This window comes from Saccoglossus kowalevskii, chromosome 19 (genome assembly GCF_978046115.1).
Source record: "Saccoglossus kowalevskii chromosome 19, keSacKowa6.1, whole genome shotgun sequence".
NCBI lineage: Eukaryota > Metazoa > Hemichordata > Enteropneusta > Harrimaniidae > Saccoglossus > Saccoglossus kowalevskii.
The window spans coordinates 33,484,872-33,503,972 of record NC_140659.1 but is presented as its reverse complement, the minus strand read 5'-3'; the positions used below and the strand labels follow the sequence as shown (position 1 = coordinate 33,503,972).

General features: G+C 39.3%; 1 protein-coding gene across 1 annotated transcript; it reads left to right on the top strand.

Moving 5' to 3' along the window:
- Nucleotides 1–6,400: 6,400 nt before the first annotated feature.
- On the top strand, nt 6,401–18,269 carry LOC146731480 (uncharacterized). The gene is made up of 2 exons (XM_085493646.1): nt 6,401–6,671; nt 17,752–18,269. The coding sequence occupies exons 1-2, from the start codon at nt 6,448–6,450 to the stop codon at nt 17,933–17,935; spliced, it is 408 nt and encodes a 135-aa protein (XP_085349772.1). The 5' UTR covers nt 6,401–6,447; the 3' UTR covers nt 17,936–18,269.
- The last annotated feature ends 832 nt before the right edge of the window (nt 18,270–19,101 follow it).

Sequence of the window (19,101 nt, the reverse complement as noted above, 5' to 3'; positions counted from 1 at the left end):
CTGCCCAATATCACATCACTGATGATCAGACCAGTTCACTGACATTAACACCTGCCCAATATCACATCACTGATGATCAGACCAGTTCACTGACATTAACACATGCTCAATATCACATCACTGATTATCAGACCAGTTCACTGACATTAACACATGCCCAATATCACATCACTGATTATCAGACCAGTTCACTGACATTAACACCCGCCCAATATCACATCACTGATGATCAGACCAGTTCACTGACATTAACACATGCCCAATATCACATCACTGATTATCAGACCAGTTTACTGACATTAACACCCGCCCAATTTCACATCACTGATTATCAGACCACTTCACTGACATTAACACATGCCCAATATCACATCACTGATTATCAGACCAGTTCACTGACATTAACACCCGCCCAATTTCACATCACTGATGATCAGACCAGTTCACTGACATTAACACATGCCAATTATCACATCACTGATTATCAGACCAGTTTACTGACATTAACACCTGCCCAATTTCACATCACTGATTATCAGACCAGTTCACTGACATTAACACCTGCCCAATATCACATCACTGATGATCAGACCAGTTCACTGACATTAACACATGCCCAATATCACATCACTGATTATCAGACCACTTCACTGACATTAACACATGCCCAATATCACATCACTGATTATCAGACCAGTTCACTGACATTAACACCCGCCCAATATCACATCACTGATTATCAGACCAGTTCACTGACATTAACACATGCCCAATATCACATCACTGATTATCAGACCAGTTCACTGACATTAACACCTGCCCAATATCACATCACTGATTATCAGACCAGTTTACTGACATTAACACATGCCCAATATCACATCACTGATTATCAGACCAGTTTACTGACATTAACACATGCCCAATATCACATCACTGATTATCAGACCAGTTTACTGACATTAACACCTGCCCAATTTCACATCACTGATTATCAGACCAGTTCACTGACATTAACACATGCACAATATCACATCACTGATTATCAGACCACTTCACTGACATTAACACATGCCCAATATCACATCACTGATTATCAGACCAGTTCACTGACATTAACACCTGCCCAATATCACATCACTGATGATCAGACCAGTTCACTGACATTAACACCTGCCCAATATCACATCACTGATTATCAGACCAGTTTACTGACATTAACACCTGCCCAATTTCACATCACTGATTATCAGACCAGTTCACTGACATTAACACCTGCCCAATATCACATCACTGATGATCAGACCAGTTCACTGACATTAACACATGCCCAATATCACATCACTGATTATCAGACCACTTCACTGACATTAACACATGCCCAATATCACATCACTGATTATCAGACCAGTTCACTGACATTAACACCCGCCCAATATCACATCACTGATGATCAGACCAGTTCACTGACATTAACACATGCCCAATATCACATCACTGATTATCAGACCAGTTTACTGACATTAACACCCGCCCAATTTCACATCACTGATTATCAGACCACTTCACTGACATTAACACATGCCCAATATCACATCACTGATTATCAGACCAGTTTACTGACATTAACACCCGCCCAATTTCACATCACTAATGATCAGACCAGTTCACTGACATTAACACATGCCAATTATCACATCACTGATTATCAGACCACTTCACTGACATGAACACATGCCCAATATCACATCACTGATTATCAAACCAGTTCACCGACATTAACACCCGCCCAATTTCACATCACTGATTATCAGACCAGTTCACTGACATTAACACCTGCCCAATATCACATCACTGATTATCAGACCAGTTTACTGACATTAACACCTGCCCAATTTCACATCACTGATAATCGACCAGTTCACTGACATTAACACCTGCCCAATTTCACATCACTGATTATCAGACCAGTTTACTGACATTAACATCTGCCCAATATCACATCACTGATGATCAGACCAGTTCACTGACATTAACACATGCCCAATATCACATCACTGATTATCAGACCAGTTCACTGACATTAACACCCGCCCAATTTCACATCACTGATTATCAGACCAGTTCACTGACATTAACACCTGCCCAATATCACATCACTGATGATCAGACCAGTTCACTGACATTAACACATGCCCAATATCACATCACTGATTATCAGACCACTTCACTGACATGAACACATGCCCAATATCACATCACTGATTATCAGACCAGTTCACTGACATTAACACCCGCCCAATTTCACATCACTGATTATCAGACCAGTTCACTGACATTAACACCTGCCCAATATCACATCACTGATTATCAGACCAGTTTACTGACATTAACACATGCCCAATTTCACATCACTGATTATCAGACCAGTTCACTGACATTAACACCTGCCCAATATCACATCACTGATTATCAGACCAGTTCACTGACATTAACACCTGCCCAATATCAGGTCACTGATTATCAGACCAGTTTACTGACATTAACACCTGCCCAATATCACATCACTGATTATCAAACCAGTTCACTGACATTAACACCCGCCCAATTTCACATCACTGATTATCAGACCAGTTTACTGACATTAACACCCGCCCAATTTCACATCACTGATTATCAGACCAGTTCACTGACATTAACACCTGCGCAATTTCACATCACTGATTATCTAACAAGTTCACTGACATTAACATCTGCCCAATATCACATCACTGATGATCAGACCAGTTCACTGACATTAACACATGCCCAATATCACATCACTGATTATCAGACCAGTTTACTGATATTAACACATGCCCAATATCACATCACTGATTATCAGACCAGTTCATTGACATTAACACCCGCCCAATTTCACATCACTGATTATCAGACCAGTTCACTGACATTAACACCTGCCCAATATCACATCACTGATAATCAGACCAGTTCACTGACATTAACACATGCCCATTATCACATCACTGATTATCAGACCACTTCACTGACATGAACACATGCCCAATATCACATCACTGATTATCAGACCAGTTCACTGACATTAACACCCGCCCAATTTCACATCACTGATTATCAGACCAGTTCACTGACATTAACACCTGCCCAATATCACATCACTGAATATCAGACCAGTTTACTGACATTAACACATGCCCAATATCACATCACTGATTATCAGACCAGTTTACTGACATTAACACCTACCCAATATCACATCACTGATTATCAGACCAGTTCACTGACACTAACACCTGCCCAATATCACATCACTGATTATCAGACTAGTTTACTGACATTAACACCCGCCCAATTTCACATCACTGATTATCAGACCACTTCACAGACATTAACACATCACTGGTTATCAAACCAGTTCACTGACATTAATACATGCCCAATTTCACATCACTGATTATCGAACCAGTTTACTGACATTATCACATGCCCAATATCACATCAGTGATTATCAGACCAGTTTACTGACATTAACACATGCCCAATATCACATCACTGATTAGCAGACCAGTTTACTGACATTAACACATGCCGAATATCACATCACTGATTATCAGACCAGTTCACTGACATTAACACCTGCCCAATATTAGGTCACTGATTATCAGACCAGTTTACTGACATTAACACCTGCCCAATATCACATCACTGATTATCAGACCAGTTTACTGACATTAACACATGCCCAATATCACATCACTGATTATCAGACCAGTTTACTGACATTAACACCTGCCCAATTTCACATCACTGATTATCAGACCAGTTCACTGACATTAACACATGCCCAATATCACATCACTGATTATCAGACCAGTTCACTGACATTAACACATGCCCAATATCACATCACTGATTATCAGACCAGTTCACTGACATTAACACCTGCACAATATCACATCACTGATGATCAGACCAGTTCACTGACATTAACACCTGCCCAATATCACATCACTGATTATCAGACCAGTTTACTGACATTAACACATGCCCAATTTCACATCACTGATTATCAGACCAGTTCACTGACATTAACACATGCCCAATATCACATCACTGATGATCAGACCAGTTCACTGATATTAACACATGCCCAATATCACATCACTGATTATCAGACCAGTTTACTGACATTAACACCTGCCCAATTTCACATCACTGATTATCAGACCAGTTCACTGACATTAACACATGCCCAATATCACATCACTGATTATCAGACCACTTCACTGACATTAACACATGCCCAATATCACATCACTGATTATCAGACCAGTTCACTGACATTAACACCTGCCCAATATCACATCACTGATGATCAGGCCAGTTCACTGACATTAACACCTGCCCAATATCACATCACTGATTATCAGACCAGTTTACTGACATTAACACCTGCCCAATTTCACATCACTGATTATCAGACCAGTTCACTGACATTAACACATGCCCAATTTCACATCACTGATTATCAGACCAGTTCACTGACATTAACACATGCCCAATATCACATCACTGATGATCAGACCAGTTCACTGATATTAACACATGCCCAATATCACATCACTGATTATCAGACCAGTTTACTGACATTAACACCTGCCCAATTTCACATCACTGATTATCAGACCAGTTCACTGACATTAACACATGCCCAATATCACATCACTGATTATCAGACCACTTCACTGACATTAACACATGCCAAATATCACATCACTGATTATCAGACCAGTTCACTGACATTAACACCTGCCCAATATCACATCACTGATGATCAGGCCAGTTCACTGACATTAACACCTGCCCAATATCACATCACTGATTATCAGACCAGTTTACTGACATTAACACCTGCCCAATTTCACATCACTGATTATCAGACCAGTTCACTGACATTAACACCTGCCCAATATCACATCACTGATGATCAGACCAGTTCACTGACATTAACACATGCCCAATATCACATCACTGATTATCAGACCACTTCACTGACATTAACACCCGCCCAATATCACATCACTGATTATCAGACCAGTTCACTGACATTAACACCTGCCCAATATCACATCACTGATTATCAGACCAGTTTATAGACATTAACACCTGCCCAATTTCACATCACTGATTATCGACCAGTTCACTGACATTAACACCTGCCCAATATCACATCACTGATTATCAGACCAGTTCACTGACATTAACACCTGCCCAATATCACATCACTGATGATCAGACCAGTTCTCTGACATTAACACCTGCCCAATATCACATCACTGATGATCAGACCAGTTCACTGACATTAACACCTGCCCAATATCACATCACTGATTATCAGACCAGTTCACTGACATTAACACCTGCCCAATATCACATCACTGATTATCAGACCAGTTTACTGACATTAACACCTGCCCAATTTCACATCACTGATTATCAGACCAGTTCACTGACATTAACACCTGCCCAATATCACATCACTGTTGATCAGACCAGTTCACTGACATTAACACCCGCCCAATATCACATCACTGATTATCAGACCAGTTCACTGACATTAACACCTGCCCAATATCACATCACTGATTATCAGACCAGTTTATAGACATTAACACCTGCCCAATTTCACATCAATGATTATCGACCAGTTCACTGACATTAACACCTGCCCAATATCACATCACTGATTATCAGACCAGTTCACTGACATTAACACCTGCCCAATATCACATCACTGATGATCAGACCAGTTCACTGACATTAACACCTGCCCAATATCACATCACTGATTATCAGACCAGTTCACTGACATTAACACCTGCCCAATATCACATCACTGATTATCAGACCAGTTCACTGACATTAACACACGCCCAATATCACATCACTGATTATCAGACCAGTTCACTGACATTAACACACGCCCAATATCACATCACTGATTATCAGACCAGTTCACTGACATTAACACCTGCCCAATATCACATCACTGATGATCAGACCAGTTCACTGACATTAACACCTGCCCAATATCACATCACTGATTATCAGACCAGTTCACTGACATTAACACCTGCCCAATATCACATCACTGATTATCAGACCAGTTCACTGACATTAACACACGCCCAATATCACATCACTGATTATCAGACCAGTTCACTGACATTAACACATGCCCATTATCACATCACTGATTATCAAACCAGTTCACTGACATTAACACCTGCCCAATATCACATCACTGATTATCAGACCAGTTCACTGACATTAACACACGCCCAATATCACATCACATCAGTTGTGCGTTACATTTCTGTGCATGGATGCCACTGGGTGCAGGCTCCAGCTTTGGCTGTCCTCGCAATGAACTGTGAGTGTCTACAATATGTTGACTTGACAAGCTGCTGGGAACTTGATGATGAAACTATCTTGGTATTAATAATATCTCATCCTGGACTGAAATATCTTTCTTTAGCAAAAATATATGGCATAACAAATGTTGTAATCGACATGCTGGCAAGAACTTGTTCTGCTTTTGAACATCTTAATATTCAGGGTTGTTGGAGGATTACAAATTCAGTCATACGGTAAGTTTTATTTTAAGCTTTATTCACAAATAGAGGCACTGTGCTTTATTATTCCCCATTCAGGTGCAGCCTGGAAAAGGGACTACTAATTCGGGTTTTTAATTTACCGTCTTCAAAATTGTTTCAGAAATTCTGCAGCAGATATCAATGAAAGCAGGTTGATGAACAATAATCTTTTGACCATGCAACAATTTTTTTTCCAGATCTGAAAATCCTAAGTGGATATTTTTCATGATTTTCATCAAAAATTACCTCTCCCAGCAACATTGACAGAACAACTGCGCATACTCAGAATAAATTAATTACTGCAAAATACTTTATTTTCGCTGAAGGAATGATTTAGTTAAAATAGAATCCAGAGAGTATACCTTTTTAGTTCCCGTTCGGACGCAGTCCGAAAACGGGGACTTATGTTTTGACCTCCGTGTGTGCGTGCGTCCGGACCTGTATCTTAGAAATGCCTTGACCAATCACAATCAAACTTTACACATACACCATACATGATATTATACATATGCACATCAATTTGTTTCACGATCTGATTCAAGATGGCCGAATAACGGCCATTTTTGTGCTAAAATCATCAAAATCAAGCATTTCTCGGCTGTTTACTGATGGGTTTTGTTCAAACTTGGTATATACATTAGACATTATGGGACCTTGATGCAAATAATTTTGTTTTTTAGATAAGATTCAAAATGGCCGACTGGCGGCCATTTTGTATTAATGAATGTGGTTCTCGTGCCATATCTCTGACTTGGTTTCACTGATTATGTTCAAATTTTAAATATTCATTATACATCATGTCATAGATAGACAGATATATTGGTTTGACGATCCTATTTAAAATGACCAAATGGTGGCCTTTTTTGTGCTAAACAATCATCAAATATCAAGCATTTCTGGCATTTATGGATGGATTTCGTTCAAACTTGGTACATATATCAGACATTACAGGTTCCTGATGCACATCATTTATTTTTCAGATCGGATTCAAAATGGCTGTCTGGCGGCCATTTTGTTTTAATGATTGGGCTTCTAGAGCCATATCTCTTGAATGCTTTGACTGATTATATTCAAATTTTATATATTCGTTATACATCATGTTATATATATACATGTATTCAAAATGGCTGATTTTGAATGCTGTTCCAGAGCAATTTCTCTCAATATGGACAAGTACTTGTTTGACGATCAGATACAAATTTCAATCATTTTAATGTTAAAAAAATCATATTCCTGACATGGTTATATTCCTGCTATATTACTATAAACAAAACTATATATTTTAAATTTGATAACTAACGGGGACTGTGCCATGCATGGCTTGTTTCCTATATTTTACTTTCAACTCGTCTTAAATCAATCAAAATAAATTCCATACAAAACACCCAAAAAGTCTTTTCAGTGAATATAAATTCCAGCTAAAATAAAGTATTTTGCCTTAGATTAGATCTGTAAGTTATTATATTACTGTTTATATTTTGTTCGGCTCAGTGGTTTCCTTCACTAGTTAGTAGAAGAAGTAGTAGCCATATTTGATTGCAGGAACTTCAAGAAGGCAGCATAACAGACGTGTTTGCAAAGGTAGGTTCTCCATTTTCAGTGAAATTGAATGTATTGGGGGTGAGATTGGTGTACATCCCGTGACATACCGATGTGTAATAATAATAATAATAATCTTTATTGATAAATGTAACCTTAATTCAGATATTGTTCGTGATACAATAAAGTTAAATGTTGAACATTAGAGAACAAAAACACAAAACAAAGCAAAAACATTTTTTTTTATTAGATTTAATGTAGTTTTCTCTCATTAAGAAGCCTTGGTATACAAATTTGGCTAAATTAATTAACATGTTTTTGTCTTTTGTTTTAAGTATATTTACTAGTTTTTCTTGCTTGTTTTGATTGGTCGGTGTTGCAAAACATTTGTTTAGGCTGTCTTGTCTTAATGCATCATAGTGTGATCACGTTAGGAGGAAATGTTTTTCATCCTCAATCTCTCCATTCTGGCAAATTTGACATTTTCTATCTTGTAAGGCGTGGTTTGTGTATCTGCCTTTCTCAATTTGTGGAGTATGTGCACTTATCCTTAATTTTGTCAATGCTGACCTATGGAATGGATTTTTGACTATTTCAAGATAACTTTCTCTTTAATGCATCTGTAAGTGCGTAGTTTGTTTCTATGGTTGCCTCCCTTTTTGTCATCGAATAGAAAGTTATCACAGTGACTTTGAAATGTCTGTTTTATGTTCTCCTTGACTGTGGTAATAAGTTTGTTAATAGTTTTAGGAGTGTGGTTTTTCCAGATGTCATCCTTGTTTACCAAATTTAAAGTTTGTTTGATGCTTGACACCCAGTTTGGTGTGCCAGCTTTGTCTAGAGTGATACCTAGTCTATATGCCTCATTTAGAAGAGTGTATTCTGGCTTCTGTGATATTTTTATCCAATATTTTACCATCTGAATTGTACTAGTAACAGTGAGAGGGTAGCGACCCAACTCCATCAGGCATGCTATGTTAGATGATTTGCAATTTACTTTTAAGAGAAATTTAATGTGTATTTTTTCTGCTGGGTTATTGTTGTTGAAAATATTTTGTTTTGATTTAATATTGTTGCTTGACCAGATCTCAGTGCAGTACAGTAAAACTGGTTTTATAATAGTCACACAAACAGTTACCCTGTCTGTATGTGTGCCTGTCCATTCCACTGATATCTCAAGAACCGTATGTTGGTTTTTAATGAAACTTGGTGTATACAATGTAGATGCTCTGGGCTAATGTGCATATTTGATTAGGTTTTGGTTGAAAATTTTCAGCTGTTCCTTTACTGTTCCACTGATATCTAAAGAGCCATTCATTAGTTTTGATAAAACTTGGTACATAGATGCTCTGGACTAATGTACAGATGTGATTAGTTTTGGGTAAAAATCCATGCATATAATTAACCTTATTTGCATAATGATTAGTCAATTTTTGTCTTTTCCACTGATATCTTAAGTACTAATCATCACATTTCAATGAAACTTACATAGATACATAGGACGATAAACATATGTGAAATATTAATTACCTAATGTTCAGCTTTTGATATTTCAAGCACTATTACCGGTACTTCATTACTTTTCAATGAAACTTGGTACATAGATGCTCTAGAACAATCCAAAGACCTGATTAATTTTAAGTAAAATTGTGTGCATATTAAACAACTATAATTAGTTAATTTTTGGCTTTTACACTGACTAATTATCTAATTATCCCATTTCAATGAATCTTGGTAAATAGATTTTCTAGGACAATGCACAGACCTGATTAGTTTTAGGTTAAAATTAGTGCATATTAATTATCTAATTTGCATAATTAGCCAATTTTCATCTTTTACACTGATATCACATGTACTAATTATTCCATTTCAATGAAACTTGGTACATTGATGCTCCAGAACAATGCACAGACCCACTCAGTTTTGAATTATAATCAGATCATATTAATTACCTAATTTGCACAATAAATCATAATATTTGGTTATAATCAAATTTCAATGAAACTTCGTACATAGATGGTCTGTGACAGTACTTATCTTAACAATGAATCTTGGTACGTATGTACACTAACACAATGTGATGATCTAATTAGTTTTAGATTTGTATACATCTATAATAATTACCTAATTTGCATAATAATTTACTTTTCGCTTTCCACTAATTTAGGTAGGATTAATCATCACATTATAATGAAACTTTGTACATGTGCACCCTGAGACAATATGCAACCTAAATCTATGCATAATAATTGCTTAATTTGTATAATAATTAATTTGGTTCATTGAGGTAATCCACAGACATGATTAGTTTAATGTTGATAAACATGCATATTGATTATCTATTATTAGTCCATCTAAAAAAATCAGATTTAAATTGAATTCATCGCAGAGGTGCTCTAGAATAAATTAGACTAAAAACCATGAATGAAAAATCAAATGTATTTTCTGTATGTATAATAAATTTTGATAATGTGAATCACATTTTTTTCATGTTATGCATCTCAAATAGACAAAAATTAGTTGCCAAGCTTCTCGTTTGAAAAGCAAATCTTAAATTTTGAATTAATTTTAATGTGTCTCCAATACTCACAGCACACGGGAGTTCTTTCTAAGCTTTCTTTGATTAGATATGTTTTGACAGGGATATAAATGTCACTGTGTAAAAGTTGTTTTATTTTAAAATATGCTTTCAAAGCCCTACATTGTATTTGCTAAATCATCTTGTGCTGTATGGAGCTTGCCTGAACTACTTAATTTGACTCCCAGGTAAGAATAATTAGAAACTGTTTCATGTTCAACATTATTAATATGAAATTTATGCTTGGTGAGTTTTTCCTGTTATATTGAATATAATAACTTTGGTTATATTGATATGTTGATGATATGTTGCCATTTTTCACAATAAATACCTAAAGTTTAAAGCATTTTGAAGACCTGTGTTTGATTTAGATAACAGAAGTAGATCATCTGGCAGGGAAGATTACTATTTAGTAAAGAAGGAGAATCAGTGTTTGAATTTTCTAAATATTCTTCAATATCGTTGACATATATTAAATAGTAATGGACTTGTTGGACGCCTCTTTGGAATGGGAATGCTTCTGTTAAGCCATTTTTTAATTTTAATTTTATACAACTCGATGAGCTACTAGTAGTGCAGATTGATTGGATGATTTTGTGAAATTTTCCTGAAATACAATTTTTTAAAAGTTTGTACAAAAGACCTTGACGCCAAATTGAATCAAATGCCGTTTCGAAATCTATGAAGCAGGCGTAAATGTATTTATTTTGACTAGTGTGTTTTAATACAAATATATGATCGCTTGTACTAAACTATTAGGGTTGTCCAAACCCGTTTCTGTACCTAATCATACCTACCAGAAAGTCCATGAAAATAATAAATTCCATTTATTACTCGTTAGGCTTAACTACAGATTAACTACAGGCTTCTCCTAAGGGGTCACTATCAGGATGCTCGTGAGGCCTGATCCAATCATTCTCACAAACGTTTCCGCTGCACCAACGGGCTGCCGAAAGCTTGTGGTGAGGTGGGCGTTTTTCTACAGACTTTCTGGTAGGTATGATTAAGTAAACAAACAGGTTTTTACAACCCTAATAGTTTACTACATCACCTACCAGAAAGACCGTGGAAATAATAAATTCCATTTATTACTAGTGAGGGAGGTAGGGAAGCTCCGACAGCTGAAATGTATATTTTTCAACACAAAAAAAAAAAGGTCAAAAAACTGAGAGAAATCAAAACTACTCACTAACAAAGAGTCTTGGCCCAGGATAAAACCACTTAGGCGACTTTCAGGGACTGAGTGCCTCGAAAGTAGACCCCCCAATATGGGGAGGCTTACTAATGCCGGTCGACTGAACAATGAAATAGGGTCCCAACAATTTTAATGCATCAAAGCAGTGTATTGCTGGGGTTTGATAGCGCCAAACAAAACCGGCAGCGTCAAGCAAAGGAGGCAATCTGATTAAAATCTGATGTAGTGTACAGGCTTTAATTATTTTGGCTATAAACTTATTTTAATTTTATTTTTTATTACTTTTGTTATTAATGCCTTTTTATTTTATTACTTTACTTTGATTTTGAGATTTTTTTTTAATTTCGCCCTACATACATCTGATCCGACGCCTATGTAAGTCCCGTTCAAATCTCGCGTAAGTAACAGCCAATCACAGCCCTCTTTTATACAGGCTGTCGGTTGCTTACTTTTCAGTGTAGCGATACTCTACGTGCAATCTTTCTGTACATTATATTTTGCTCACTTGAATAAACCATTAATAGAAAATTGCTAGTATATTTTTTTTTACAAAAGAAATTCCACAGCATTTTACAATTTTTTTCATTACATTGAATATTTTGTTTCACTTCTAACAAATATGTACACTTCCTGATAAATCTTCGCCAGCCAAAGTTCGTTTATACAGTCATCACTTCAATTTAACATCAAACACTGAGCATAATTATCTAGAATGGAAGCAAACAAATAAGTAAATCGTAATGATTAGAACACTGTAAACAATTGTATAACGGTCACCAGCCCACGGCATCGACGCAGAAAACTGGAGCAAACAAATATTTCCTGATCAATTGCGATGTGTTCCAAATAAAAAATATTTTATTCCAGTCCAAATCAGCTCAATCACTTTAATAAAGAGTTATTGTATAATGTACAGAATGTTGATACATTTTGATGAATGTTTACAGCTACGGCTTCAATACTGTAGACGATTTTGGCCCAATCGTCAACAAAACATCACCTGTCTCCAGGGTAAGCGACTGACGCTCAAGCCAAAAGAAAAAACTGTTTACATAGTGACATACTTCGTGTTCGCCTTATCCATAGGCTCCAGGGGGGGTCGTAACGCCATTAGACCAACAACAAGTACCAGTCAGGAGGATTAGCTTCCGTAACACCAATCAATGTACGGTCTCCATCTGGATTCATACAAATGTCTGGTGCCGTCCGACTGTGCCAAAGCGAGGAACTTGGACAACTTTGCAGAAAAGCCTAGTGCTTGGTTTATTGACAGCCTCCACGCGTGAATATGGAATAGAGCGGGCTCATCGGTAGAGTGCCGTCCGGCTGGGACAACAGATCCGGGAGATTCGGCGACTCAACTGGAAGTTCCAGCAACATTGGGAGCCAGACCTTCACAGGTCAATTGGGCGCCACCCAAGTCAGAAGACAGGTGGGCTTGAGTCACAACTTCTCCAACACTTGGCTCCCACTTGGAAGGGTAGAACAGCGTAAGCATAGATGGATAGAGCGTCCATGGCGAAAGCGCTCGTCTCTGAGAGGAGTGACACGTACGCCGGGAGCTTGGCATTCCAGTGATTGGCAAACAGAACTATCTGGGGCCCATCCCAGAGACAAAACTGCAGGTCCGCCACCCATTAGGGAGGGGGGTGGTCTGCCACTCGGTGTTCTGGAACTGGATACGTCTCGAGAGGGCGTCTACAGCACTGTTGCGTATCCCTGGGAGGTGGTAAGCCGATAGCTCAACCGGGTTATCCAGGCACCAAAGGAGAATCTCCTCCGCTAGCTTTGACAACATGGGGGAACGTGTCCCTCCTTTCCTTGACACTACTAAGGTGTTGTCTGTCCAAAGCAGGACTCTGTGATGGTGTGCGACTCCCTGAAAAATTTCAGACAGTAGGACGTAGGTCTGCAACTCCAACCAATAGATGTGGCGGCCTAAATATGCGGACAGCCCCATCCCTGGGGCGACGCATCTGTAATGAGAGTCAGTGAGGGAGTCGTCGGATCTAGGAGAGTTCCTGTTTCCAAGTACCATGTGTCGTTCCGCCAAAGGAGGGCAGTCATTGCTTGGTCCGATGATCGAACCCCTGAACGTCAGGTTTCGCATGTGGATCCTGTAAGCACCTCTGAATTGGATGAGACCGGAGAGGCAGACGACGAACTGAAGTCATCAGTTCGTGTATCGACACCAATCCCGACGACAGGAGTTGGCTGGTGAACTCTACAAGAGAGTTGCATCGCTCCTGCGAGGGTGAACAAGCCCTTGATCCATGTCGAACTGCATACCCAGAAAAACCAGGCTGTAGGATAGTATTGGGTTGGACTTGGCAATATTTATTGAAAAGGCCAACTCATGGAGGAGAATCTGCGTCAAAAGCACGTGCTCCACTAAAGCCTCCCTGTCTCAGTTGTGTAATAACCAGTCGTCAAGATGTGGGTTCGGATAGGCAGACGACCAGTGTAGCAGCTGGGTCACCTGTCTTAGCACACTGGTGAAGACATACGGTGCCGTGCACAGACCGAAAATAAAGGCGGTAAACTTTGCCCTCAGATGGGAATCTGAGATACCGGCTGCATGAGTGGTGAATCATAATGTGGAGGTAAGCGTCGCTCATATCCAGCGATGCCCGCTGGTGTTTCTATCCGGAAGCGCTTAAGTTCCACAAACCCGTTCAGGCGACTGAAGTCTAGAACTGGACGCCACCCCCCCCCCCAACTCTTGGGAACAAGGAAGATGTGGGAAAGAACCCTGGCAATAAATACGGGGCTTGCTACTTCCTGTCGGATCGTCCCCGCCTTGACCTCATCCCTCGACAAAAGACCTGAGGGAGGGTGAGGACTCAGAGGAGGAGGAGACTGAAGAGGAATCTGATACCCTGCGCCAAGCTGGTATGTGCTACATAAGGCACGATCCCATTGGAAGGAGCGGACGGGGATTCGGAGCTAGTGCTACCCGAACTCCAGCCTCCAGTATGTTAGGACGAAGAGGGGGAGACTGAGCCCGAGGACTCTGGGGAGGGAGACCCGGAGTCGTACCACCATCCATGTCCAGGCAGCCGGCGAACCTTCAAAGAGACTTCGCGGCCCCCTGGTCCCCAGAAGTGTCAGAACACCCACCACCAACACCACAACGTTTCTTGGGCTTTCTCTGACGCTTCCCGCTACTAGTCTTTTTCTGCCCCTTCGAAGGAGACTATGAGCGCTTTGATCCTCGCTGGTTGTGGCTCAGAGCGGAGGACTTACTGCCTGGGCTGCCTTGTAGTTTTAGTTAGAACCATTGACAAGAAGGACTAGCTACATTGGCCAACAGGGACAATTGCTTAAATTGGATACGCTGATCCTCAGCAACCGCCAAACCATTCACCGCATCCACTAACCGTCCACTAAATAGCCGGTCACGGATTAGGATAGGCGCACAGACCCAGAACTGCCTCACGCTCAGTCAAAACCGCTCCTGTCAAGAGGGCAGTATGGACTTACAAGATATCACACATAGCGACTCTCTGCGTCGCCAGGGACTGGCCCATCTGCCCGAGGATCGAGGTTTGCTGTTGAGCTGACGCTCTAACACTAAAGCAGCCCATTCTATAAACTTGATGGGTCTAAGTTCCGCCCGTAAAGCCCTATGCACTAGTAGGCATTGGTGCCGGTCAAATGACCACGCAACGTGGCCTTCTCGATCTGCACTACCCGCCATAACAAAAGTATGGGTACCGGGATAAGGACAGGGAACCTATGGAGAGACTGTGGTACCACGTGAGTGTCCAACACCGGAACCTATCATCGGTTCATATAGCCCCAATGGGATATCGATTCACCCAACGGAAGGCATTGGACGTGACCGCTCCAAAACCAGGTTTAAGCTGTTTGTCCTTTTCTCCCGAAGGGTACCAATCACCCCTCCATCACCCTCTGAGCCTCCTCCATAGCCTGGGTCACACGAGGCACTCAGGGGAGTTGGCCAACGGGCGTACAAGTCTCGCGGCCATCACTGCCTGGTTCACACGCTGCAACCTTAACTGCATATTAGTAAGGGACAGCTGGGCTCCGGTTGGTTGGGTATCCTGTGACTGCCCCGACAAAGATGAGACGAGAAACGACAAAGCGCTCACCCCCCCTCCTGTTGGAGAAATGGTAGCTGCACCCCATAAGAGGGTTGCATACCGCCCTGTACAGGGGTACCAACACTGGAGTCCCCTCGCAGAGTCATAAGTGGGGGCACTCTGCACGGCTTGGAAAGACGCAGGAAACAATGCCTGGTTAGCCCGAGCCTGGGGGGGGGTATGGAAGAGGACGCGTAAGGCGATCCGTTCCAGGGATAGAGCCCCCTTTATTAAAAAAGTGGATGCTCCCTTTCCCACTGATGTGAGTTGTCCCCCCACTGACCCTCTAAAGGAGAGATCACTAGGAGAATGGGACACACTTGACCCTAGCCCTGGTGGTGGAGGTACAGGCAGTATCTCAGCTTGTGCTTGTATCCTGACACAACCGAGCGTGAAAGGCAATAAGCGGGACCCAAACAGGCATTGTTTAAGGCAGAATGAGCATGTCTTGCGTCCCAACTGTTGTGTCGGGACATACTTTGTATTTTTTACGACTTAGGTGTACTGCAGTTTGAAAAAATTACGAAAAATGAGATAGTGAAAGAAACAATATTTATTTACTCACTGTTTACAATAGCCAGAACGCTGTATGTGTCTTCACTTTCAGGTTAGTTCTTCCGCCGATTTCTCGCAACCAGCAACGCAAATTTTTATTTGGGATTTCGAGAAACATAACATGAATCGTTGTGGCATTCATAACACAACACCTCTCCATGTTTCAACTTTTAAGTGGTCAGTTAACAAGGTCTTTCATAGTAGCATTTCTATGGGATTGACGTACTAGCATGAATGGGTTCAGTTATCAATGTTCACTGCTGACATCATCTGACTGGCCCTCTAGAGGCGAAATGACGCCAAGCAAAGCGGGCGTTTGTCTGCTTCACAGCCCGTTTTATACCCGATATTTAGGGCATTTCGCAGCACATACAAGTTGTTTTTATCAACAGAATTCATTCATAGATCTCAAATTTCATGTACAGAGTGTCAAAAGCCACACCTTTGCTCCCCTTTAAATAATCTCCACAAATTTCTATGTTTATTTTCCATGTTTCTGTAATTATACAAAAAATGAGAACAGAGATAATTATCAGCTTTGTAGTGAATATTAAATGACTTCAATTACTTTAATAGTTGTGTGAGCATATCAACTTTTTAAATAAATCTATCCACAAAAAATACGAAGCATCCGCAAAAAAAGAACACTGTCAACGCTGCTATTTGACAAATCTGGGAATAATGAGAAATATTACTTTAAATTTGCTTATCATGCATTTATAAATTTCGTAGATGAAAGTAGGAAAAATTTAAAATGCCGTAACTCGTCCACAAATTGACTGATTTGAACAGAAACGATGACGATCTGGCTAGAAAGGCTAAATCTGCATCTGTGTGTTCGACACAAGAATGACATTACGAAAACATACAAAGCAGGTAATAAACTACCAGCAAAGTCTGCTGTGGCAAGCATAGCACCAGTGTAATCCAGAATTCACACCTACATAATAGGCATAGTGGTCAGAGATACAACCTGATGTTTGAAGTGAAGTAGATGAGAATGTTTGAGAAGTGAGTTTCAGACATTTAACCATTTCATCACCTTAGCAAATGTCCTCACCCCAATTTTCTGTACCAATATTTATATTTTTGTTATTTCAGATTACTAGGCGATTGTTGCCCCAAATTACGTAAACTAGAAGTTTCAGATTGCCGTGATATAAATGAAGCCAGCTTAGCTCGATTACGAGTGAAGGGAATTGATATTGATGTGAGAGCGCCTCCTGGAGGTAGAGAACCACACCCAGCTGTCTTGCCATATCCAGCATTGTTCCATCAGATATAAAAAACATGGGCTGATAACTTCACAATAGCAGTGCTAACAAATTTGTACATTTGTCAAAATATATGTGGCTATCAATAAAGTTTACAATCAAGTCTTTTAATGGATTTTTTTGTTTTTTTATGTTGACAATAAGAATAATCTTTATTGCATCATTTATCATATCCTTATTTTGATTTGGAAATTACAACAAAAACAAAAAATTGAGGAAGTAGCAAAATAGAAAAGGATTTAAAAAAAAGAGAAATAGCTGGTATTTTTTTGTAATGCTTGGCACTGAAACAATTAGATGTAGCTTGCTAGTTTTGTTATTTTTTGGCTGTTATTGCTTGTTGTAATCAATTGGTATTTATGTTGTTGCAAATGTATTAAACTGATTTCCTTCCATATTTCAGTTCTTTCATTTTCATACAGCATGCATTCAATTATGAAGCTCATTTCGTATTCAATCTCATTTTGGTCGCAAGCAGTGCACTTTCTGCCACTGCAAGGAATTTGTTGGTATTGTCCTTTCTCTATTTCTAAACTATGGGCGCTAATTCTCAATTTTGTTACAACTGCTCTATGTTTTGCAGCTTATTATTGGTGCTCGAAATGAGTTGTGATCGAATTTGAATAATTCAGGATTCAATTCTCGATCCCATTTTCTAATATTTTAATTTTCTACATGTATATGGTCATCATTTTCAAATTGGGTGCATATTAGCTTGCACAACATTACAATTATGGGTGCATGTAAACAAGTTTGTCACTTCTTTGTACAAGTTCATGTTTGACTTGTGCTTCATTCTCTAATTTCCCCACCATGAATACATTGCAAGTGTCATTGAGTAATGCCATAAAAATTAAACACTTTACTTACAAATATTGCAAATTTAGTCATTTAATAAATCTGATTTTTGTTGATACTAGTACAGTCAGTTATTCACTCAATTCATGCAGAAACGATTTACCTGGTCACAAAGACGACATCCATATTACACTTGCAACAGGGACAACATTACTTCATATGTTTACAAAACAACACAACTTTAGGACAGTGATTTATTTTCAACTTTGAAATTAAATAAAATTACATCAAGATAATGTATTCTATTCAAAAATTAGCCCACTAAACATCAATAATGCACTGTAAAATACACATCAAAAAACACTACTACAATGATTAA